The 24453-nt window shown below is 33.7% G+C and overlaps 1 protein-coding gene across 1 annotated transcript; it reads right to left on the bottom strand.

Moving 5' to 3' along the window:
* Nucleotides 1–10213: 10213 nt before the first annotated feature.
* On the bottom strand, nucleotides 10214–16730 carry LOC103854021 (putative Myb family transcription factor At1g14600). Its single transcript, XM_009130928.3, has 6 exons — nucleotides 14037–16730; nucleotides 13487–13563; nucleotides 13356–13392; nucleotides 12913–13048; nucleotides 12642–12771; nucleotides 10214–12414 (listed from the first exon to the last, which is right to left on the bottom strand). Exons 1-6 carry the CDS (start codon nucleotides 14209–14211, stop codon nucleotides 12181–12183), a joined length of 789 nt encoding a protein of 262 aa, XP_009129176.1. The 5' UTR covers nucleotides 14212–16730; the 3' UTR covers nucleotides 10214–12180.
* Nucleotides 16731–24453: the final 7723 nt, after the last annotated feature.

The following is a 24453-nucleotide window of genomic DNA, read 5'->3' as shown; positions in this document are numbered from 1 at the left end:
GTTGGTGTTTTTAGGAGAACGTTTTTCTCTTCTTCCAAATCCTCTCAAACTCTCGAAGCTAAATTGAATTTTCTTTCGGTGTCTGGTCGCACGTGAGAGTAATTGCCGAAGCCGGAGGCTTTCTCTCCCTTGTCTCCTCGTTTTCCATTTGCTCATTTTTCTTCTCATGTCTCTCGATCGAGATGTTTATGAAACTGGGCTAAGGTTCCGGTCACAGCGTTTTGGCTATGCTTGCGAAGGGTTAGGCTGTGAATTTCCGGCTTCGGATTTTCAATATATATAATAATAATATAAATATTTAAATTAGCCAGTTTCTATTGGTGGATCCAAAACTAATTTTTTTTGTAGTTTAAACATGAATTAGTTGACTAAACTATCGAGCATAAGAAAATACAATAAAAATATCGAGTATATGTAAAACATGTTTAAATATTAGCTAACCGACTATGTTGGTATATTTAAAAATAATACTTACTTCTAAAAATGTCTGTTATGTGTTAAATATAAACAATAAAACTTTAAAACAGGAAAACATTGATTTGATATTTTAAATTCCAAAAATTATCTAAAATGTTATCTCAAATTATATGTATATATATATATATAGACAGATCTATAGACTTTTCAAAAATTTAATCCACAAAGCATCTAATATTTTTTTATTCCTAACAAAATACGATTATTTGTCACAATCGTCATCATCATCTCATATGGGTCTCCTTTTGGTTTTAAAAAGTTCGTATCGTGTCATATATATATATATATGAATGTATGTATGTCTGTGAATCATGGAAGGTTGAATGTAAAGAGAGATATTCTAAAGATGAAAAGGACAAAAGAAAGAATGATATGTATATATTTTCATGTATGTGGTAAATTAAAAAACATAAAGGCTACTCCAATTGTTTTTTCTTTGAACAAAAGCTACTCCAATTGTTTCAATTTCGTCGCCTCTTCCCATATTAAAACAGTTAATGGGTTAGAACTAAAATAAACAACTCTATTATTAATAATTCCCCAAAATGGGTAGATCCCCAATCTTTTATTTGTTTTATTTTAATAATTAAAACATTAACACATATTTTCTCAAACTTTTCTGTTTATGTCTATTTGTCTGAAAAAACATAATATAGTTTATTAGAAAAGATATATATATATATATTATATTTTAATTTTTTTAAACATTATATATAGAGCATAAATATCATAATAGCGGTATCTGAAAAAAATATATGGTAAACCTACTGTATTTATATATATGTAAAGGAGATTTCCAACAGTTCAACAAAGTCATTTTAAATTCAGCCTATTCTCCAAAGAAGGAGATTGTTAATGTGAGCTTAATACTATTGTTTTATTTACACAATTTTTTTTATTATGCCAAAGAATTTTCAGGAAAATGAACACCTCCCATTCCGAACAACGACATTTGAACCGGAATATTAAGTATATATAATAATATTAAAACACGGTAATATTTAAAATAAGGAGAGCAAAATAAAACTTCACCTGTTTTAGCTTGCCGAGTTTGAGATGTTTTTGTGGCGTTGGTATCACTTGCTTCGTCTTTCTTTCTTATGGAATAACCATATGTAAACATTGTGACAAAAAAAAAAAAACCATATGTAAACATAAATACATGCACACACACAGAGAGCATGTAATAAATGGGTAAGAGTAAATTTAAGAAGAGTTAATTTGCTAAATCTAAATACTTTAATTAATTACGTTCAAAGTTTTCAAATTGTTACCTAAATAATAGTTGGACGAAAGTTGTTAAAAGTAATATAATGCCGCGTGTAAGTCATGAAGAGTCTATAAATCTTTCAGTTCTAACATGGTAGATGTTTGGAAGTTTGTAAGTCATGAGAGTATAAATCTTTCATATCTATCCAAGTAAATGTTGGCCGCGCGTCAATCATGAAGAGTTCATAAATCTTCTATATCTATCTTGAATATATTATAGTCACGAGCGTTACAATCATAAATTGATATTTTTATCTACAGAGATATTTATAATTCATTACCTTAAATAATAAAATACTAGGTTAAGATCCGCGCCTTGCGCGGGATGAACATTATATATATAAATTATTTTTATATATTATATGTTTATAACATATTATGAAATAATAAATATATATTGAATAATTAAAAAGTCATTATCTACTATTTATATAATTAAATTGGTGCAAATATATAAATAAATCGAAAAAATCGAAAAAATATATTTTCTATTTGATATGATATATAATTAAATTTAAATGATAGTAACATATATATATAGTATATTTTAATATTAAAATTTATTAAATGATGTTTTTTCTCATTTATTTTTATCATTTGTATCTCTTATAGCAAAAAGTCTAAAATAGTGATAACAAAATTTTCACTGTGGGAATGGTGTAAGTAATTTATAATATTTTAAAAAATTAAGTTGTCAATATTTTTTCAAATTTTTTATCAAAATAATATTCAAAGTAAATTTCAAAATTAAGATATTTATGTATTTTTATATGGAATATAGTTTAATTTAAAATGATACATATATTTATATCTATACTATTAAAACATGATCCTATTATCATTTTTACCTTAGTCTGCCATTTTCTTTACTAACATTGCATGTTTCATTAAGGGCAATCAAGTAATATTAATAACACATCTATATTGAGTCATTTTTTTCGGATCCAGCCCACATCAGATCTCTCTTGGGCCATTTGGGCCGATTAAAAAAATCAGATCCAATGCTCACATTTTTTTTCCTTTGGGCCACTGAGTCCAAGTTCAAATAATTTTTTTTCAACTATTCTTAGTTATTATTTTTTCTTTTTTTAATATAATTTAAGCATTCATAAAAAAATTGATTTTTTCATTGAAAAGTATAAATCTTTATTAAAAGTATATAATTTTTTTATTAAAATATTAACCACATGATAAAATTAATTTATCAGAGTTATACCAACTTAATTCATTAAAGAAATAAAGTTTAATTTTTTAAACATAAATAGTCATTTAAAATGAAATACGATAAATAAAGATCAAAAGTTTAAGTCTTTTATAAAATAAAACACAAATATATGAAAATATGACATTTACTAAATATTTGTCAATTGAAAAAAAAAGAAAAAAAATCCGCATTTTAAAAGTGCGGATCAAAATCTAGTATCTTTTATTTTTGATACTTATTAAATGAGACTCTCAACTGATATTATTTTTTAATTATTTTTATCATGTCATAACAAAAGTTTTAAATCATAAATCACAAAATTTGAATGTGAAATTTTTAACAATTTTAGTAATTTATACTCGTTTTAAAAATTTTAAATATAATATATAAATATTCTTTTTAATTTTTATTATATGGTTACTATGATTGTTTAAATTATTTTAATAGATTAAAATTAAACAAATATAATTATAATACACACTTATTTTTATCAAATCTTTATTATTCAAAATCATTAATTGTCATATATACTTTAGCCACATTTGGCAATTCCGTAATCTTATTTAAGGAAATAATGAAGCACATTAATAATGTATTTATTGTGATTTAATAAAAAGCTTATTATATATTTAAATGGACCAACCTATTTTTCTAAGGATTGTAAGAATGATTTTAGTGATGACATGTGGCTACAAAAAAATGTTGCAATGCTTCTCAAATAATATATAGGGGATAGTATGTAATACGTAGATACATAAAAATATGGTGGTACAAATGCTTAGTTTTGACTATTTTGTCACTGAAAACAATTGTTTTTTGGTGTTATCCTAATTAAGATCTATAGTTAGTGTGTTTAGGTTGAATTTTTTAAATGATAAGTGCTAGTATTAAAAAGTGATTTGTAATATTACGTGAGTAAAAATTACCCATAACAAATAATAGGCATATGGACTAAAAAATTGAGGCGATTGTGATGTTACAATGTGGTATAATAGTCGGGATCCAAATTAGTATAAGTGTTTCTAAGGCTATAATAAGTTTAGTCGACGATACAAATATTCTGCTTTGTGAATGAAGATGATTGCAATATCACCCTTGGTGTAAAGGTCATCACAATATTATATTTATTCCTTTTGGTTCTATTTATCATTAAACAAACTTCTAAGTTAAACTTATGCTTTAACGATATATCTTCTGATAAATAAAAAAGTTAAATCACTAATCTTTTTTTATGACGTTCTTGAATATGTATGCAAGTTTTATTAAACCACACTGCAAATTGATATCCAAAAAATAAATATAAATTTGGAAGCCCGAAACTAGACTGAAAAATCAAAGGCTTAGCTAAATCAAATTTTGGCTACAACTGGAATGACATTTTTTGAAATAAAATCATTTGGAATGGATCATTTCATGGGATTCCATGAATTAGTTACCAGTTATTATGAATGTTTTTCAAAATAAATTCTACTTATTCCATTTTTGGAATAGAACAAAAAAATAAATCATTTGTAAAAATCATTCATTTTATTCATGATTCTAAACCTTCGTGAATGAATGGAATGTGTGGAATTTTTATTCCATTTATAATTTCAGTTTTTATTCCATTTTTAACATCATTCTAATTTTTCCTATTCCATAAAAAATCATTTATTTTATTCCTAAACATTCCTATTCGGAATATAACCAGTTGCACCCAAAGTATTTGTGGCTGTGAGAAGAAGATGAATGGCTTGATATATAGTTACTCTATTATTTTAATATTAGGATTAATTAGTTTCTGTTTGAAAAAAACTTAAAACTTAATTATATTAGGCTATACATAATATTTGCATCATATAAATTGGACTCAAAGTTACAGTGGAAGATTAGCGAACCTCACAATATTTTTTTTTGGGACAAAAGCGAACCTCACAATGTTATTATAACTTATAACTCATGGACTTGGCAGAGTACGGATGTCGAGAGTGCTAAAATCACAAAACAATTTGGCATGTAAAGCCGCCGACTAAATAACTGAGTACTACATGTGCATGACCCGAGCCATACCTCGATATTTAATTATGGGTTAACGTTTTTAAGAGAACAAAAAAGAGCAAACTCATTCTTCTCTCGTCTAAGAGATTGACATAACTTGGCAAAAGCAATAAGCACTTAATAAATTCAGAAAGACATGTAACATTACAAACATGGGCGAAACTAGACAATATATCTAATCGGTGCACTATCATTAATAAAACAGAAAAGGTGGAGAAGGAGGAATCAAACCCAGGTTATTGTAGGTGCACAACTTTACTTTTCCATCTGATCCAAGAGATTTTCTATGTTTTGTTTAACTAACTTTAAACTATATATAATAATTACGGGTGCACAGGCCCCCATAGTTTATAGCCTGGCTTTGTCCCTGACTATAAATCCTATTGGGCAATGATCCATCCAAACCGGTGTAGTCTCATGTAGTTCCATCTCCTATCAAGTGCAGCGATCTTCTCCTAATATGGATTGGGTTTGCAAGTTTACTTAGAAGTTACTACGCTGGTATTCATTTGTTGATCTTTTACAAAAGATGTAACATACAAGATTTTTGTCATACAGATTACTAAATAGTACATGCAGAGTATGTTAATACTATATAGATCGCACCAAACAAAAACTGTTGCAAAAGCTCATGGTCGATCCTCGCTAAAATCCAACAAATAAGGGTTTAATCACAAAAATGAGTTTTTAAGAGGCATCAATTTGGTAAAATTAGTTTGTGGTAAAGTGATTGAGTGTATTTTTTATAAGGTTGAGTTGCTGATTATAAGGTTTAACAGAGCTCCAGTTGTGTGTGTGATGAACACGCCCTTAAGGGCAAGAGATCTTGTCTTGTGTCAACAATGAAAGCAACTGATAAAAGAATGAAGTTTGTGAATGGAAAAATAAGAGACTGAGTGAGAGATTGAGAGATTGGAGACTGAGAACGTGGGACTAGAGACTGACTTAGAACCAAAGAATAGAGAGATTAGAGAGACAAAGTATCATAAATCTATGAAGGAGGAAGGGAAAATCCTCCTAACTCTCTTGAGTTACAAAATCAGATACAAAGAAGCTTTTATAACTTTTACAACTTGTAAGCAATAAACCTAATATCAATGGCTGATAATACTTGATAGAAGGATGGCTATGATGAGAAAAAGCTGATCTTTGATGTTCTGGTGCTACTTGACGTGTCTTGGACTGATTACATTCAAATGGATAGCTCAGATTGCTCCTTTTGAATAAATGATGAGGATTGGTCATGGCTGTAAATGTAAAGTACCTTTACCTTTCCAGCTCATATACACAGCTCACTTATCCCTTGCCTCCTCATTACTCCAACGGACATAAGAGAAAGGTCTTGGATCAGATTAAACCGCCCACACATTGCACATCTTTGATTTAGGCTGTACCGGATGAATGGTCGATAGGATTGGGCTGTACGGTCGATGGTACAGACCTCTTGTCCGTACCACTCGCCCTATCTTTGCACTTCGCCTTAACATCCTTCTTGGTTGAGCCAAACACCTTCATGGATCGCCCAAGGCCGTACGGCAGCCCTAGCTTTGCACCTTTGGCCATCTTCTCTCAAACTCCTCCAAAGCCTTCTTAAGATCAGTCTGAGTCCAGGTCTAAGTCCCTCTTGGACTCAACTTCACAACATAGACACTTCAGGACATTCTGAAGCTTGATAGAACTCTTCTAGACATCTTCTGGAGCTTGCCCTATTTATATACAAGCTCCATCTTCTCTTCAGTTCAACACTCCCCCTCAAGCTTGACTCTAGGATATCCTAAGTCAAGCTTGGAACCCTGAAGAGTCTCCCTCATTAAAAAACTTACAAAGAAAACTTATTGGGACAAAACCTTTCAAAGAAAAAAGAATAGAGCTCTCCAAGGCCTAGCGATTGGCCATTGAGCCTTTGTGCCTTAGAACCAGTGTGGTTGGACACAAAGAACTCTGGATCGTGGCCTAACTGGTGCAGCAACTCTTCAAGGCTTGTGCACACTTTAAACACTTCTTGGCCTCTTCATGTAGCCAATTTGAGACTCCCCCTCTCAACTGACATCTCAGCCATCTTAGAAAAGCTAGGAACCAACCAGTTCCATCTTTGGTGAGGCTCAAACAATGATACATGATACATTATTCCAAAGGTGTATCAGTACTTATCAAGACCCTCAAGATTGCATCATTAATGCATCACATTTTACTCAAAATATTTTAAATATCATCTTAAGCTTAAACAATGACATGATGAATGAATTGAATTGAATTGACATGAGTTTAAGATACTTTCCTATTGTTTAAGTGAGGAGCGTTCTATGAACATTTTGAAGTTTCCCAAACAGCTTGACTCTCCACTTGAATCTCTCTCAAGTAGTCTCTCAAGGTATCACTTATATCTCCTAGGAATTGCTTATCAAGATAACAAGTACCTGATACAATGTGAACATCATGCCTCCGTTTTTTAGGAAATAAACCTATCATCTCAGATCAATCAAATGAAATAAGCTTATCATTTTAGATTAAGCAACATTGAATCAGTTCTTTCTCCCTTAAATCTATCATCTTAAGCAACATGATATCAGTCTTTATAAGCAAAATAGATAAGTAAAGTAGATTTCTCTTTTTGTTTTGGTGAGTTTCCCACTCGGTCATTGCACCATTTTAGTGGCAACATCAGCTTCTTCTTCTTTAGATTTCCTAGGATAGCTCCAGCTGATGATCCTTTGTAGAAGACTGACCATGGACATATGCATTAAGACTCCCCCTCAAGCTTAGAACCAAGACTAGAAGGAGCTAAGCTTGTGATGATCCTATGCATCCCCATGGTCTTATAGCCATTAATCTTTCATGATAGCTTTCTTCTTGTGAGTGTACTTTCTTCCTTAACCATGAACTAGGGTATTTGAATCACCATAGAGAGACTCACAAGACACTTCTCTCATTGCATAATTACCCATGCTACACATCATGTAGACTAAAGATTAGACTTGTCCAATGGTATTATGCAATGGCCATCTCTCAATGCATAATTACCCATGCTACACTTCCTGTAGACTAAGGACTAGACTTGTCCAATGGTATTATGCAATGGTCATCTCTCATTGCATAATCAATCACACTATACTTCCTCTAGATTATGGACTAACATGTCCTAGTGATGATATGCAATGGCGCAAGACCTTTATCTTTGGTTTGGCTTGTCACTGTATCACTTTTTTATGTGCCTAACACTATACTACCACAACTCAATGCAAGATCAGTTCATTCCATTGGGACCAAACCAAAATCATCCATCAGGTTTGATCTCCAATGCCACAACAATATATAAACTTGAAACAACCAATCAATCAAGGCAAGAACAGCAACAAGCAGTTTTCAACAATTAATCTGTCAAAGACAATGAATGTTTTTAACAATAAACTGATCTTTTAAACTTAATTCATTTTTTTTAAATGCAACAATAGATGAATGCATTAGATTAGACACTTAAAATAACTATATGAATGCAACATATTCAATCCAAATGAAATGCAAGACTAGATGACACTTATGCAATCTAGGCAACAAGAATGAATTAACAATATATGCTAATGTTCATTAGTTTAATCAAAGCCAATGATTCAAGTAGCTTTGACATACTTTTAAATGCTATAAGACATCAAGGATGAATTTAACTATGACATAGCAACAATCTGAACCAGATTGAATCAAGACACTTTGAAACAAGCTTATGTGAATGCAAAGTAGCCTTTCAAACATGATGCAAGCAGCAGAGACATTATACTCAATTCTACAACACATTCATGATGATTCAAGCTATGGGAACACACAAATCAATGTAATAAACAAGATATGAGATTCTGGGGAACTAGACATTACTTAATGTCAACAAGACAATGCAACAGCAAAACAATTTCAGTACAATTATTCAATTAGCCTAGACATTCTACTAGAAGCTACAAACTATAAATGGAACTTTAGATGGGGAAATCACAGAGCATAATCAAGAGATAAACCTATCAAGACATATTAAAATAGATGAGACTAGGTTTACTCCCTTGTTTAAGATGATGAAGAGTGGTCCTTAATGTTGCCACTTGAATACATACTTCTTCTTCTTCTCCCTAGAATCATAGCAACTTCTTCAACACTCCCTCTTAAGCTTGGAATTAAGTCTAGGAAGAACCAAGCTTGGGCAGGTGAGAGTCTCTTGATCCGGAACAACAAACCATTGCAATCACCCTTCTGAATTCGCCACCAAGATGGAATGCTTGTGGAAGTTTCAGCTACTTCTTCAATCACCTCACACTAGAAACCGTCTTGATAGAGTAGCCTTCTTCTTCACACATCCAAGAGTGCTCTTTCTTAGTTTGAGCACTCTCTTGAATAGACACGCCACAGCCTAGACCCGGTTGGTTTCTTCTTCAGTTACTTGCAATGGTAAAGAGAAGACTACCAGTGAGCTTAAGTGAGTTTTACAACCATCTGCGCTTAACCCTTCTTGTAAAAACTCTCCATTGCACACATAATGAGCACCATTCTTTCTCTTTCAACTCGGTTTTGATGATGAACTAAGAGCACCTCTTGTGAGCCTGGAACATCACTCAAACTCTAGCAATTGATAAGATACAATTGCATTGGGATCAATCCTTGACTTCATCAAGTTTGATCACCAATGTCTCAAGCTTTATTACACTAGATAAAATCAAGACAATGTCAAGTTCTCATCTATGCAAGAAACTATTCTCTAAATACTAAGCAAAACCTTATTAGTTTCAAGTCAAAGTATTTAGGCAATCTTAACAACTCCTTAATATGCATCTTAGACTTTAATCTAAATGCAACAATATAAAGCATCAAGGCAATTCTTGATTAATAAATTCAATTTATAACTGGCATTAAATATTTTCAATATTTTCAATAGTATTGAGATCAATTATTGATTAATAAATCATCAAGTTTGATTCTCAATATCACAAGCAATGCAATAGATAGACACAATGCATTATCAAGTTATAATCTTTGCAAGCTAACTCTCTAAACACAAACAAGATCATAACATATTCAAGACAAGCTAATTAGGCAATTTTAAAGCTTCTTTACTCAGCAATTTAGACATGAATCTAATGCTTCAATATTAGGCAGCAACAAGACTATATGCACCAACTTTCAATCAGTTTCAATACATGTATGCAAGCGGATTCAATCAATCACAACAAGCATCACTATGAACTGGAGTTAAGCATATTAAAACATTCTTAATCAGCACACAAGCCTCTTTAAGCATCATGGGACATATTCTAAACCATTTTCATTTAGGAATATTAAATATATCCTCAGGTTTTCAATCACATCACAACCTGTTCATACACTCAAGCTTTATACAAGAGAAAAAGATTTTCTTACAGCAAAGGAACTAGTGGTAGTTCCTTAAAACTCCTTAGTACATGGGGAGAGCTGAGTTGTTGGTGTCAACTCCAGCATCTCCTTTTTCATGGACCTTCCTCTTGAATCCACCATGCCTAAAACACCTCCTCTCTTCATGCTTTGAGTCGCCATATCAGCTACAAGTTGAAAGCTTTCGCCTTTTTTCTTGAACAGTGAATAGGAATGGCTTGGACATGCTTCCAATGGCCTTATTTCTTCAGGATGACCATGAGAGAGTGGAGAACGACCAAGGACAGCTTCTGGACGCTATGGATGAGTGCATCTTCTTCTTGAAGGGGTTGAACAGCCGGCTGTACATGAAGCTTCTTCTTGGTTTGGAAGTAACATGGGAGTAAGTCCTGAGCTTAGCGGAAGCTGGAACCAAATTCTAATGAACCTGGCTCTGATACCATATAAGTTTTAACAGAGCTCAGGTTGTGTGTGTGATGAATACGCACTTAAGGGAAAGAGATCTTGTCTTATGTCAACAATGAAAGCAACTGATAAAAGAATGAAGTTTGTAAATGGAAAAATAAGAGACTGAGTGAGAGATTGAGAGACTGGAGACTGAGAACGTGAGACTAGATACAAAGACTGGAGATAGGATTGGGCTGTACGGTCGATGGTACGGACCTCATGTCTGTACTACTCACCCTATCTTTGCACTTCGCCTTAACATCCTTCTTAGTTGAGCCAAACACCTTTATGGATCGCCCAAGGCCGTGCAAGGCCGTACGGCGGCCCTAGCTTTGCACCTTTGGCCATCTTTTCCCAAAGTCCTCCAAAGCCTTTTTATGATCAGTCTAAATCTTTCTTGGACTCAACTTTACAAGATAGACATTTCAGGGCACTCTTGAAACTTGATAGAACTTTTTTAGATATTTTTCTAGAACTTGCCCTATTTATATACAAGCTCCATCTTCCCTTCAGTTCATTAGTGATTTGATCAATGTCAAAATTTTCTCTTTTGTTTTGTATTTAATATTTATACTTGTGGATGGGCATAAGAAAATATTATCTACATTAGGCATGAAATTAGAATGGGCCGGGCCACGAAATCAACTTCCTCTGTTTCAAGGCTGAAACAATGCTTATGCAGTTTTCGGCGACGGGAATACGTTGTTTTATCCATTCAAAAGCATGTTTGTTTAATTCAAAGTTGTTAGAATCACTGTATTATCTCTCGTTGTAGCTCAACGCGGAACAACTTCCAGCTTAGTTACTTCAAGTTCCTGGTATCAAACATACCAGAATCAGAATTCAGGATACAGTGACATCAAGAAGAACTTGTGAAACAGAAAATCACCAATGATAATATCTAAAGAATAATTAATCGTGTGGTTTTTATCAGTTTTTTTTATATATTCTTTTTTTGTCAGCAGTTTTTTTTCTTTTAAAAGTATTTTTCATCTCTTTACTATTTTACTAAGAGAAAAGGTCACAATATTAGTTTTTTTTTCCGAATATTGCTGACGGTACATTGAATCCGTATAAATTAATTTTCTCTAGCTTTTTGTCGTCATCTGATTTTTATCTTCCAGAAATGAAAAATCAACATACTGTAAAGTTTTGTCTCTATTTTTATATTGTAACTGTATGTGATTGTTACTGTATTTTATAATTTGTGGGTTTCAGCTTCAGCTTGATATTTACGTGAATCTAACATTTATTTTCGAGATTAACTTTAAATCTCGGAAAAAAAGAAATTCTAGTAGTTTCACAACAAAATCCTGAAAAGTGCAAACTAATCTAAGAAACAATGATCTTATATATAGATTTCAGCTGCCGAGGAGAGAAATTGAAAGGTTAAGGTCAAGGTTAAGATCAATCTTTGGTGAAGAACCCAAGCAATCTTTGAAGATGAATGGTGCAGAACATGTGGAGACGGCTTCACTCGTTTCGCTCACTGATGATCCGTTGCTTCTCCAGTGATGATGATTCAGCGACAGAGACAACGACAAATCTTCTTCTTCTTCGTGTTCTTGCCAAGTGTTCTTCTCCTTCTCTGTTTTCTGTTGAGCCAATAAGATGAGGAGATCAATTTACTAAACCGGACAAGATTGGGCTCGTGTAGTCGTGTTACTCCGATTTCAATCAAACCGGTTAAGACTTAAACCAAACCGTAATCCCCCAGCATGATATCACGCAGATCTAAGTTCCATTAGCATGATTATTCATTATTATATTTGAAAGTATATTTTTATAATTATAGGAAATTTCATATTGACAAAATATACACCTTGTGGAAATGATGTGATCGAAACATCGTCGTTTCTTTCGTCTTCTTCATGTTCATGGTGTGAAGGAAGTCAGCATCAGCATCATCATCACCACTAGACTCTGAAGTCTGCTCCTTTTTTCTTCCTCCCCTGTACCAAAGTAAATATAAAAAAAAACAATAAAAAGGACAATTCAAATGCAGACAAAAGAGTATGATATGATATCTTTTCTGATACAAAATTAAAAACATGTCAGAATATATATATAAAAATATAATAAATAAAATTTACCTAAGAGAAGAATGTGAAGAAAGAGGGAAGGAGTGAAAACCCAGAAGACAATCATTCCTTGTGTGTAAAGACAAGTTGTCATGAAAATTATCTTCTTCAGTGTCTTGTCTTCTTATTGAAGATGAAGAGCTTTCCTCTGTCCCCAAGAAAAAAAGAATTAAGTAAATGACTTTAATGAATATTCTCTTGATCTATATAAAAAAGCAATACCCATTTTCTTGTTTTTTAAAAGAAATATATGTATTTATGACAATTGTCTTATGAATCATGACACTAGACCAATAGTACATACTACAAACAGAAACAGTAAAACAATTAAATTCCGTCTATTATTATAGTTTTGATGTTAACAGCTCAGATTAAAATCAACGGTCCCACTCTTTCGAAAATCATTTCAGAGTATTTATGGAAATTAATAAACACAGAGGAGAAATATACATTACCTGGTTTCCCCAAAGTAAGTTTAGAACCTCTATACATCTGTTATATGTGGTAGTAAAATTTAAGAGAAAAAGGTGATTAATATTCAGGATATTATGATAAGAGAAAAACTAATGTTGGGTAAAATTACTACCTGGAGATGGCTCTTGACATGTGAAATTGTGAGTCCCTTCACATCCATCATCTTAAGAACAAGCTTTGGAGTCGCTCCTGTTTCATCAAACCCAACAAAAATACAAAAGAGAAAGAAAAAACGTTAGAAAGGTACTATGATGATTCTTTATGACAACTATTCATGAAAAATAATAACGAGAAATTGCAAACTCTTACAACAAAATCAAACGACACAAAAAAAATCCACACTTTGATATATGAATGAAACCAATAACCAAAAGTGTGAAGCTTGGTTCAAAAACATGAATGAGAGATGATCCGTCAAGATAATGACACGATAAACAAACGATAAACTTTCAATTTTTCTAAATACAATCCAAGAAACTCAGACTTGAAGGTATATATGAATGAAACAAAGTAAAGCACAAAAGTTCAAAAAAAAAAAACAAAGTAAAGGATGAGAATCATTTTAGAAATATCGTGAAAAAAACTCACTTTGAGACATGTGAATAAAAACAAAGTGACAAAAATGCATATTTTCAAAAGATTCGAGGAGAAAATGATCGTACGATGTTGGCCACCGAGCATATCTACAGCGTTAACGAAACAACGGTGGAGATCCGGCGTCCATCTGAGCCGAGGCACCGGAGACCGTACATATGGCCTAACTCCACCGCCTCTTTGACCGTTAAATCCAACGCCGTTATAGTTTTCGTTACCGTTTCTCCCAGCAGCTTTACCCATTTTCTAAAGATATCAGTCCCAACAACCCTAAAAAGAACCCCAAGAACAAGAAGTCTGTTTGAGTTTATTTTTTTTCTTCAAACACAAAACTGAAGAAAGAGAAACGAAGAGCACTGAGAGAGAGAGAGAGAGAGAGAGAGAGAGAGAGAGAGAGAGAGAGAGGATTCGTGGCTATGTTGGATTAAAAGAGTAAGTTTTTTTGTTTTCTGATTTGGTTTTCTGGCTTTTTCTAAAAGATGACTGACTCTTTTTCCATCTATTCTCTTTGTCTTTTTTGGATGCACTCAAACTTTTATCTCTCTATACATATATCTTTGCATAAAGCCAAATAACAATAATAATAATTTAAACTTTAGAAAATTTCATTTAATTTTTTTGTTTGCCGGATATTCCATTGTAGCTATGTTTAAAACTGGAATTAATTTAATTTAATACTTTTTTATTGGTTTTAGAAACACAATAATATAAGTATATATCACATGGAGTTTATATTATGTTTGGATCAGACATACATGTTTAGTACGGTTTGGATTTGGGTTCAAATTGTGTTAACAATGTTACAGCTTTCGAACAAAATCTACACTAAAAGAGTTAAAACTCATAAAATAGATAATTGTCTTTTTTATGAATTGTTCATGACAATATAGTGATGATTTGACGATTCGTAAATCTCGTAAAGTCAATTTTTGGTCACTTATTTTTTTTTTTTTTCCGCCAAAGATTTGATATTATAAGATGATTGGGCCAAGCCCATACAAGGCCGAAGCCCGATTACAAAGAAAACAAACGCAAGCCCAACCCCAGGGGCAAAATAAAAACTTAAACAGGCCCTCGGCCCAACCTTAGAAACCGCCCGGCCAGCTGGCTAGCGCATCAAGGAGGCGGCTCGACAAGTGGAGTGATCTGCTCCATTGACGCGACACACGTCGTCACCGCCTCGACTTGATCACCTCCGCCTTTACGCCACCGGAACAAACACCCTCGAGCACCTTGTTCGTCGGAGCTCGAAACCAGACAAGCCTCCAAACAAACGCAAAGCCATTCTTCACCGCCGTGTCATCCCGCCGGAGAGATCAATCGAACCTCGAGATCTCCTCCGCCTTTAGCATACTTCAAACCCAAGACACGCGACTCAAGAAGCCATCTCTTCCTTTCCTTGAGAATCATCACCTCGCCGGAGAACCTTGTCTTCAACCAAGATCTCATCCGCAGTGACCCCACCCAAGACTTACCGACAACTGCGCCGACCATGAAACAAAACTAAACTAGAAAACTTTTCCCAAAGAACCGCGGGATCCTAAGTGGAAGCGCGGAGCTGTGCTAGCCTCCGCTCTCCAAAACTAAAGCCGGCGAAGGCAAATCTAAAGAAGACTCCCTTCCCGGGAACTAGAGCCGGCGGCGGTGGATCTACGAAAGCCTCCACCTCCCGGAAAACACCACCACTGAACATGCATGCCACTTCCTCCACCAGGACCCTCCCGACGAGAGCGTCGTTACTCCAAGACCGAAACCACCGTAAGCGGTGAGGTCGAATCCAGAGCTCGGACAAGGCAGTCGTTGACAGGTTGGCGAAGAAGAGCGAAGGGGGAACACTACGAAGGACAAACAGAGGCTCCGGCGCCGGCACGGACGCTCACGCGCCGGCCGCGCGCCGAACCCCAAACAAGATCTCTCTTTTCTCTCTTTTCTCTCTCTTTGGCTTCACGTCTCTTTTGTTTTCACTTATTTAGACAATGAATACTAGCAAAATAGAAAGAATAAAGATATAAACGAACAGCTGGAATGTTGTTACTTTACAAACTTGTGGGTTTATTCAAAGAGTGAGGTGACATGTGTTTTTGACCTAGCTATAAGGATATACATAACCTACAAAAATGGTAATCTAATCATACGAAAATCACTATGACATTGGTTACATTAGACTAGACTCTTGACCCTATTCAGTATTATCTTAATTTCTGTAATAGTTTAAAGAGAATCATTGCATGTCGACGTACCAGAAATTTACACATGGCTATATATACAACTTGCGTGAAGAAACATTGTACATTCTTAGATATTAATAGTAATCTCTTTCCATGAATAATCAAATAACCGTACCTTTGTTAGCTGGAAAAAAGACTCAGGCCCTGTTCGTTTGTACATCTGGAAGATGCATCCAGATGGTCCATCTAGATATCTTATCCAGATGCTCCATCTGGGTGTTGTTCGTTTTTTCATTTCGTCCATGCATCCAAATGAATCATCTGAATGCAACTATGTTCGTTTGTTTGTCATTTTTGAACTTTCATCTGCATCTAGGTGGACTTGTTAATAAAATGACTAAAATATAATTTTTTACGTTTCGGCGGAAAAATAGAATTTTTACGGTTTTGGCCGAAAATATTTTTGCGGTTTTTGAGGGAATATGTGTGTTTTCGCGAAAAAGTGCATTTTTATGGTTTTGGCGGAAAAATACGTTTTATGGGTTTGGCGGAAAAATACGTTTTTTGCGGGTTGGACGGAAAAGGTATGTTTTGAAGTTTTGGCGGGAAAAGTGTTTTGCATGAAAAGTTTTTTTTTTACGATTTTGGCGGGAAAATACATTTTTCCAGTTTTGGCGGGAAAATACATTTTCCGGTTTTGGCGGGAAAATACATTTTTCCGGTTTTGGCGGGAAAATGCGATTTTCCGGTTTTGGCGGGAAAATGCGTTTTTCCGGTTTTGGCGGGAAATAAGTTTTTTTTTCCTGGTTTTGGCGGGAAAAATACAATTTTCCGGTTTTGGCGGGAAAATGCGTTTTTCCGGTTTTGGCGGGAAAATGCGTTTTTCCGATTTTGGCGGAAAATGCGTTTTTCAGGTTTTGGCGGTAAAATTTCATTTTCCGGTTTTGGCGGTAAAATACATTTTTCCGGTTTTGGCGGAAAAATGCGTTTTTCCGGTTTTGGCGGGAAAATACATTTTTCCGGTTTTGAAAATAATATTTTGATTTTAAAGGGTCATTTTTGTCATTTATTATTTTGGACTGAACTAGATGCATCTGCATCCAGATGCACCATCAAGACTCACCTTCATTTGGGTGAGAATTTGAGATGAGTTCAACTGGGTGATCCATCTGGATGTAGTATTATAATGCATTAAACGAACATCAATTTGCATCTTCACCCAGATGGATCACCTGGGTGAGCAAACGAACAGGGCCTCATTAAAATGAAAAACTTATAACTCAGGATATTTACCTTTTATAGATTTGGGATTTGCTCAAATGAATAATAAGTTTCGTCTACCCTCAGACCTTACTCGCTTTATTTTTTTACCATGCAGGTTTGTTTAGACCAAATTTAAAAAGCCCAACTGCTAAGCTTTGACCATTGCATAATTATTGTTCTTAGTTTCCTTTTTTTTTTTCTTATGGAATCTTGTTTAACTTTCTGATATCAATAAATTAGAAAATTTACAATGGTCCTTCCTATTGTCTTTTGGACCACCGTTTTGACTTCATTCCCCTAATTCTCTTTTGTTTTCTACTTTTCTCTCATTTCCCATTCATTTTTTTCTTCTGTTTCTATTCTTTTTCTCTTCCCTATTAAGTAATAGTAATAGTTCTTGGAATCTTATACAATAAAGGAGACTTTTCTCTCTCCTTAGGCCTCCACCTCAAATTTTAGAATGGGGCAAATTGTGCCACCTGGCATCAATTTTATAGAACATCAAATTTTGTTTTTTTCGCTGAGTTATGTTACGTATTGTGTAAATTATGATATTTATTGAGCCTATAAATGATTTTGCATACTGGCCCAATTATTTAGGGTTTGTTTTAATTTGACGGAGGAGATCATAAGTCCAGTCGCCGTGTTCCTTCTGATCTCACCAAATCCTAACACCCTCTGTGAAACGGCTTCAGTTACTCTTTCAGATACATTAATCCAAGCATTCATGTGGTTAGCACCACTTCTCCCACTCTCTCGCATTAAATCGCCATTAGCATCCATCCGACTGAAGCTCCACCTATAAATGTGTTTGTTGTCTGCGATGAATAGTCCCACCGGTACGAAATCCGTAAAGGTGGCTCTCTGTCAAACATCAACTCCAACTATGGTGAATTCCGATGATTGATATTTCTGCATGTGGGTTGAAGACCTTAGATTGATGCTTCACCACTGGTTCTGGCCACTGGATTTTGTTACACTAATTTAGGATATCAGGCTTCATAGATTGATGAATATTGGTGAGTTATACTTGATTTGTCAATCTATAAATATGTTGATCTCTATTTTAAGGTTACAAATAATTTGGCTTTTCATTTCAGTATTCATCGGTTCATAATAAGGAGTCAGCCAAAGGTTGTTAATTGCTACATGAGTAGACAATATTCTTGCCAAGAACACGATGCTTAGATAAATTGATATTTATGAAGGTATTTGATATCTTCCTTTTGCTTGATGGAGATCTCAAAGCCAATTTAATTTTCTTTCTAAATCTCACTCCCTATGATTCGCATTGGTATTTAGGCAGGAGAAGCTCAATAAGCACTTGAAAAGGAATATATTTTTAGAGCAGAGAGTGAAGTAAGAGAGGAATTATCACAAACACTTCATCACAACGAGGTTAATATTTTTTGCTCGCTATCATAGCTCCAAGTTCCTTCCTTCTTTCCTATTAACTTTAAACTTTCCTAATACAAGTTATTTTGTTCTTTCATTTGTTTTTTCTCACAATCACAGCTCTGTGTTTCTTTCTCTCTTCATGGCAATAAGGTCAACACACTTGGTTTGTCCATTTTGCTTCCTCTATTTTCACGAATTTCAATGTAAATGTTTATTTATTAATCCAAAAGAACTTACAAATTTATGTTTCTTTCTTTCGTAAAGGAGCAAACTTTAATGGTGCTTCCTCTGTATTCTTCATATCATTGGCTAACGCAAAGAGTTTTCTTCACACTCACTGGCATGTCGATAAGTTACACTTACGTATTTTTATTTTGGCTCAAGTGTTGCACCTACAGGAGCTGACTTCTTTGTGATAACTGCGTTTGAATTTGCCTTGATGTTATAATCTGTATCATACCCCATGGTGATTATCAAATTCCTCTCCTGACATTCTTTTTCTTTTATTTCAAAGATGAGCCACATAGGTCAGTTTTTTTTTTCTTGTCTCTATCTTCCTGTTTAGTTACATTTTATTTTGGAGCAGACGTATAGTATCAGCTCATAGAACATATCTCTCTCGGTCTTCCTGTTAAGTTACAGCACTATTGTCACAACAATAGTTTCTAATAAACACCAATTATGTGCAGTCATTCTGTCTCATATTGTTTCTCAAGGACAAACTGAACTAAATATGTTGAAAATTTTCGATCTCATGTTGACTTTCAAGCTTTTGGGCATAGAATTAGATGTCAGTCACGCACCAGGATTAAGTTAGGACCGTACATGCAAGTGGAAAAGCTTAGTCTCCCTCATGACATGTTGCTCGCTGGTTAATTAAAAGTCAAGGGTCTCACGTCCATAATGCATGAATTACAAGTTCTTATATCAACCGTTCTTATATCAACCGTCCCGCGGGCCGCCTGCTATACCACATATAAAAGGTGAGCTCAAACGTCACGGGGGTAGTAGCAACAAGGAGAACTTAAGATCTGAGTTGAGGTTGGTCTCTTCTTCTCTGTGTTTCAAAGTCTTTAGATGTTGTTCCCATGTAATTTATGCCATTCAAACATGTAATATATTTATTTTAATTGGAAAATGTTGTAAGAGACCTCCTTTTCGTATGAGTAATCTTTTGTTATGGTTTATTGTAATAAATACGATTCAGCATTTAGAAAATACACCTTACCAACTTCGAGTGCTGTCTTTACGATCAATATACATCTGATTGGTCAAATTGATATAGTCACAACTTCATCTTTTTTTTTGGGAATCCTCACAACTTCTTAATTTTGACAAATTCAGAGCTAAAACAAACGGGCGGTTAATATGGCAGCTTTGATTATTTGAAATGATCACCATAAGCATCGCTCACCAAATATAATTCCTTGAAATCAACCTGGCAGAGTCCAAAGCATCAAACTATTATAATACCCATACAAAGGATTCATATAACCTAAGCAAAAATCATTTATCATCTCATCTTTGGCTGCTGTTTATGAACAATGTTTTTCTCCATTTAAAAGTTCGTCTCACAGCAAAGCTTCACTTTGATTAAAGATGTATCATCAGTTTTTTAACATGTTGTCGTATTGTTTACAGACAAGGAAAAAAAACACGTTTAAAATCGGTTTTCATGTTAATCTGTGATATCATTGACTGACTATAATCACTAAAAGATACAGGTGTAAGTTATTATAGTATATGTGATACAAAAATCTTTGACTGACTATAATCACTATAATCACTGCGACAACAACAGGTCTTCTTAGATAGTGTTTCAAAACATGATACTGAGTGATTAGAGTAAGAAGACAAAGAATTATGATATAACTAAAGATTTGGTTCTAGGTATATATATAATGATAATTGTTATTGACTACGAAGACACGCTCACATGAACATTGCATTGAAGGCTTTTTTTTTTAAAGAAAAAAACACTTTCTATGAACTAAGACATTTTTCTTAAACCATGTCACTGCTTTTAATAAGTTAAGTTTGTCTAGCTAATCAATTACTACTCGGTTATCAATGTCAAGAAATATTTGGGACCACCATAGTCAAATTAGAAAAACATTTAAAAATTTAAAACAAATTCATTTGCATGAAACACATTAATGGTCGAACAAGTATATAATCTCTAAATGGAATAATAAAAGAGATAGAAATTCCTTGAAAAAAATAACAAATAGTAAAAATTTAATACTATTTTAAATTAAAATAAATTAAAATTTCAAAAGTTTGCTAAATTTTAAATAATATTTATATTATTTGCTCATTTGCTCACCCGCCTGTAGGTACTATTTGGTACTTAATAAAAATAAAAATTTAAAAATTGTTCCGTCTATATACTGACCACATGGTACTTAACCGTATAAATATGTTCTTTAAATAAAATATTAACTTTACTTTATGTTTAAATTTTAACTAAATTAACCTTTTTACGATTATCGGCTTTTTATTCACTTTTATTAAATCGATTAGTTACAACTTATGCTATTCCACTTTGAACTAATCTACTTCAAAACAAAGTAATACCTTATAGTCGCTAACCACTTAAATAGATCAGAAAAAATATCATTCTCTTTCAACATATTTTCATTTTCATATTTTCGAACATACTCTATTCACTAAGACCATAAAATAAATTGTAAATTCATGTAAGAATGAAACATATGAACCGGCGCGTAGCGCCGGAATACCACTAGTTTAATTTTGTATATGTATATACTAATAGTACTTCTCTGGAGTAACACTTTATAATTTAATTTTTTTCTCAAACTATAAAACGTACCCCATGCTCTGGGTCCTTTCCATATTGTTTTCTTCTTATTTTCATTGTTACTTTGCACATGTATATCGATGACGAATCACAAGCATCATATACCTACGTGATAGTCCACAATTTCCAACCACGAATCCAATATTTTTATTTGCAATTTTTGTTCGTTGGTGAGAAAATTATAGGATTTTGGGCTTGTATAATATACTTTATGCTATAATAACTAGCGTTAAAAGAAACATATTAACATTTAATTAAGAATGACATATCGGGGAATAGTCTCGTACGCAGTATCAAAAAACAGTCGTTTTTTTGTCGTTCACATAGAAGTAGAGTTACCGGTTTGATTTGCAAAATTTTCATGAGTATAGAATTTATTTATGTTGATGAAAAAAATAAATTAAAAATAACAAATAAATTTAATGTGGTAGCACTAGAACTACGTCCATAGAAAAATAGTATTTTATTAATAGAGTAGAAAAGGTCATAGATGATTGAAGAATCGTTTTCCAACTCACAATAAAACCACCTTAGATGAATATATAACCAGTTCACATTTCGTGCATAATCATAATCAAAATAGTTTGTAACCAAGTCCGGAATCTCGCCACTATAGATAAGACCATATGTACCCTTAAAATACTAGAAATTCTTTCAAATTATCCAGTGCTCATTTCATGGCTTAACCATAAACATGCTCACAAAACCGACTGCATGTGCAAGATCTGGCATTTTACAGACCATAACATACATTAGACTCTATACAATGCTAGCATGATGAACTCGCGACATATACTCATTTTTCTTTTCAAATATTTCACCATACATGGTAGGATGAAAGTTCATAGCACACAAACTATCAATAGGCATAACATTATGCATCCTTAATTTTTCAGAACTTTTCAAATATATGCCTTTTGTGACAAAAACAACTTTTTCATCATATCCCTAAAGATTTTCATCCCTAAAATCTTCTTTGCTACATCCAAATCATTCATTTCGAACTCAAAACTAAATAGTTCTTTCAACTTCTGACCATCACACATCTTTTTTTCCAACTATCATAATGTCATCAACACAAAGCACCATGTATATATATGAATCATCTCCCACCTTGCTCATGTAAATACAATAGTCATATGAACTCCTTTTGTAAGTCAACTTGACCATATAGTTGTCAAACCTCTTGTACCAATTCTAGGAAACTACTTAAGTCCACAATGACTTCTTCAACTTGCACACATGATTTCCTTACTGGGAACAAGAAAACTATCAGGCAGAGTCATGTAACTCTCCTCCAAAAACTCCATGAAGAAAAACAGTCTTCGCATCAAGTTTCTCAAATTCTAAATACTCAAGTGTTAATATTTTTAATAACACTCTGATATAAGTGTGTCTGACTACAAGTGAGAATATCTCATTGTAGTACACCCATTCTCTTTGACTTAAACCTTTAGCAAAACTCGAGTTTTATACTTAAATCTCTCTTTTGGTGATTGTTCATTTTTACTTATGTAAATCCACTTTCAAGTTACAACCTTTCTTCTAGATGGTAGGCTAACAAGATCCCATGTATGATTCTTATCATGAAATCATCTCATCTACCATTGCAACAAACCTTTTCTCAAACGCATAATTTGATATAAATTATCTCTAAGTGGATGGCTTGTAAGTATCACTTCCTCTACAACATTAGTGCATAACCCACCATATCCTCAAAATGGTATCTTTGTGGTGGTATGACATTAACTTTCTTTGGTTTAGCCTTAGCAATACTATATTATTCCAACCCAGCACATTGATTTCTAGAAGACACATACTGCTTGTCGGACATAGATCGATCGATCTAATTATGTAGATCGCTCGATCTAATTATGTAGATCGATCGATCATGTGTTAACGGACATTGATCATCAATCTGTTCATTGCGAACACCCGATCTTGTGTCATCTAGCATAGATTAATCGATCCCTGACATGGATCGGTCGATCCTGGGTAATCCGACTGAATTTTCTGCAGCTTCAACTACTTGTGAAAATCTTCATTCTCTGCTCTAAAATGGACTCAACTAAAATTTTGAGCATAAAACACTCTTCAAACACAAAGTTCCTACTCATTACAACTTGTTTCTATGATGGAAACCAGAAAATGTATCCCTTGGCTCCATCTCCATATCTCATAACCACTTTTTTTTTTGCTTTTGGTTCTAGCTTTCCTTCATCAACATGAAGATAAACTATGCAACCAAAAACTCTCAAAATGGAATAATCAGCATATCTACATGACCACACATCTTAAGGTATTATACATCGATGCATGTGTGTGGTCTCTAATTGATCAAATTACAAGTCGTTTTCACTGCTTCGGCCCGAAACCTCTTCTCTTAACCAACATTAGACATCATGCACCTCGATTTCTCTAGCAATGGCTGGCTCATTCTCTTTCATACAGTATTCTGCTTTGGTGTATACATGTGTGTATGATGTCTAGCAACCCTTGCATCCCTACAAAACAAAATGAACTTTGGTGAGCAGAATTCCCGACCATTATCAGTATGAAGCCTCTTTATCTTTTTCTGAGTTTGATTCTCCACCAGTATTTTTCACTCTTTTAAAGTTATTGAAAGCTTCACTTTTGTGCTTCATGAATGAGATTCAAGTCTTCCTTCAATATTCATCAATCATGTACACAAATAGAGATGTCAAACAGGTTTACCCATCCCGTTCCGTCCCGTACCGCGGCGGGTTAGTCATCGAGTGGGTCAAGCCCGCGGTCCAGATTCATGATTGCCATCTCTATACACAAAATACATGTGACCCTTCAGTAACTCCAGCT

The sequence above is a fragment of the Brassica rapa genome, chromosome A02 (genome assembly GCF_000309985.2).
Source record: "Brassica rapa cultivar Chiifu-401-42 chromosome A02, CAAS_Brap_v3.01, whole genome shotgun sequence".
Taxonomy (NCBI): domain Eukaryota; kingdom Viridiplantae; phylum Streptophyta; class Magnoliopsida; order Brassicales; family Brassicaceae; genus Brassica; species Brassica rapa.
The sequence above is the reverse complement of the archived record's forward strand: the minus strand, read 5'-3'. Positions and strand labels throughout refer to the sequence as shown.

What these genes read in the sequence shown, in the direction of transcription:
- LOC103854021 (XM_009130928.3), bottom strand. Translation starts at nt 14,211, where the DNA reads ATGGGTAAAGCTGCTGGGAGAAACGGTAACGAAAACTATAACGGCGTT. An exon ending in ATGTCAAGAGCCATCTCCAG is followed by an intron (nt 13,393 to 13,486) that starts GTAGTAATTTTA and finishes CACATATAACAG; the next exon opens with ATGTATAGAGGTTCTAAACT. An exon ending in ACTTACTTTGGGGAAACCAG is followed by an intron (nt 13,049 to 13,355) that starts GTAATGTATATT and finishes TCTTGGGGACAG; the next exon opens with AGGAAAGCTCTTCATCTTCA.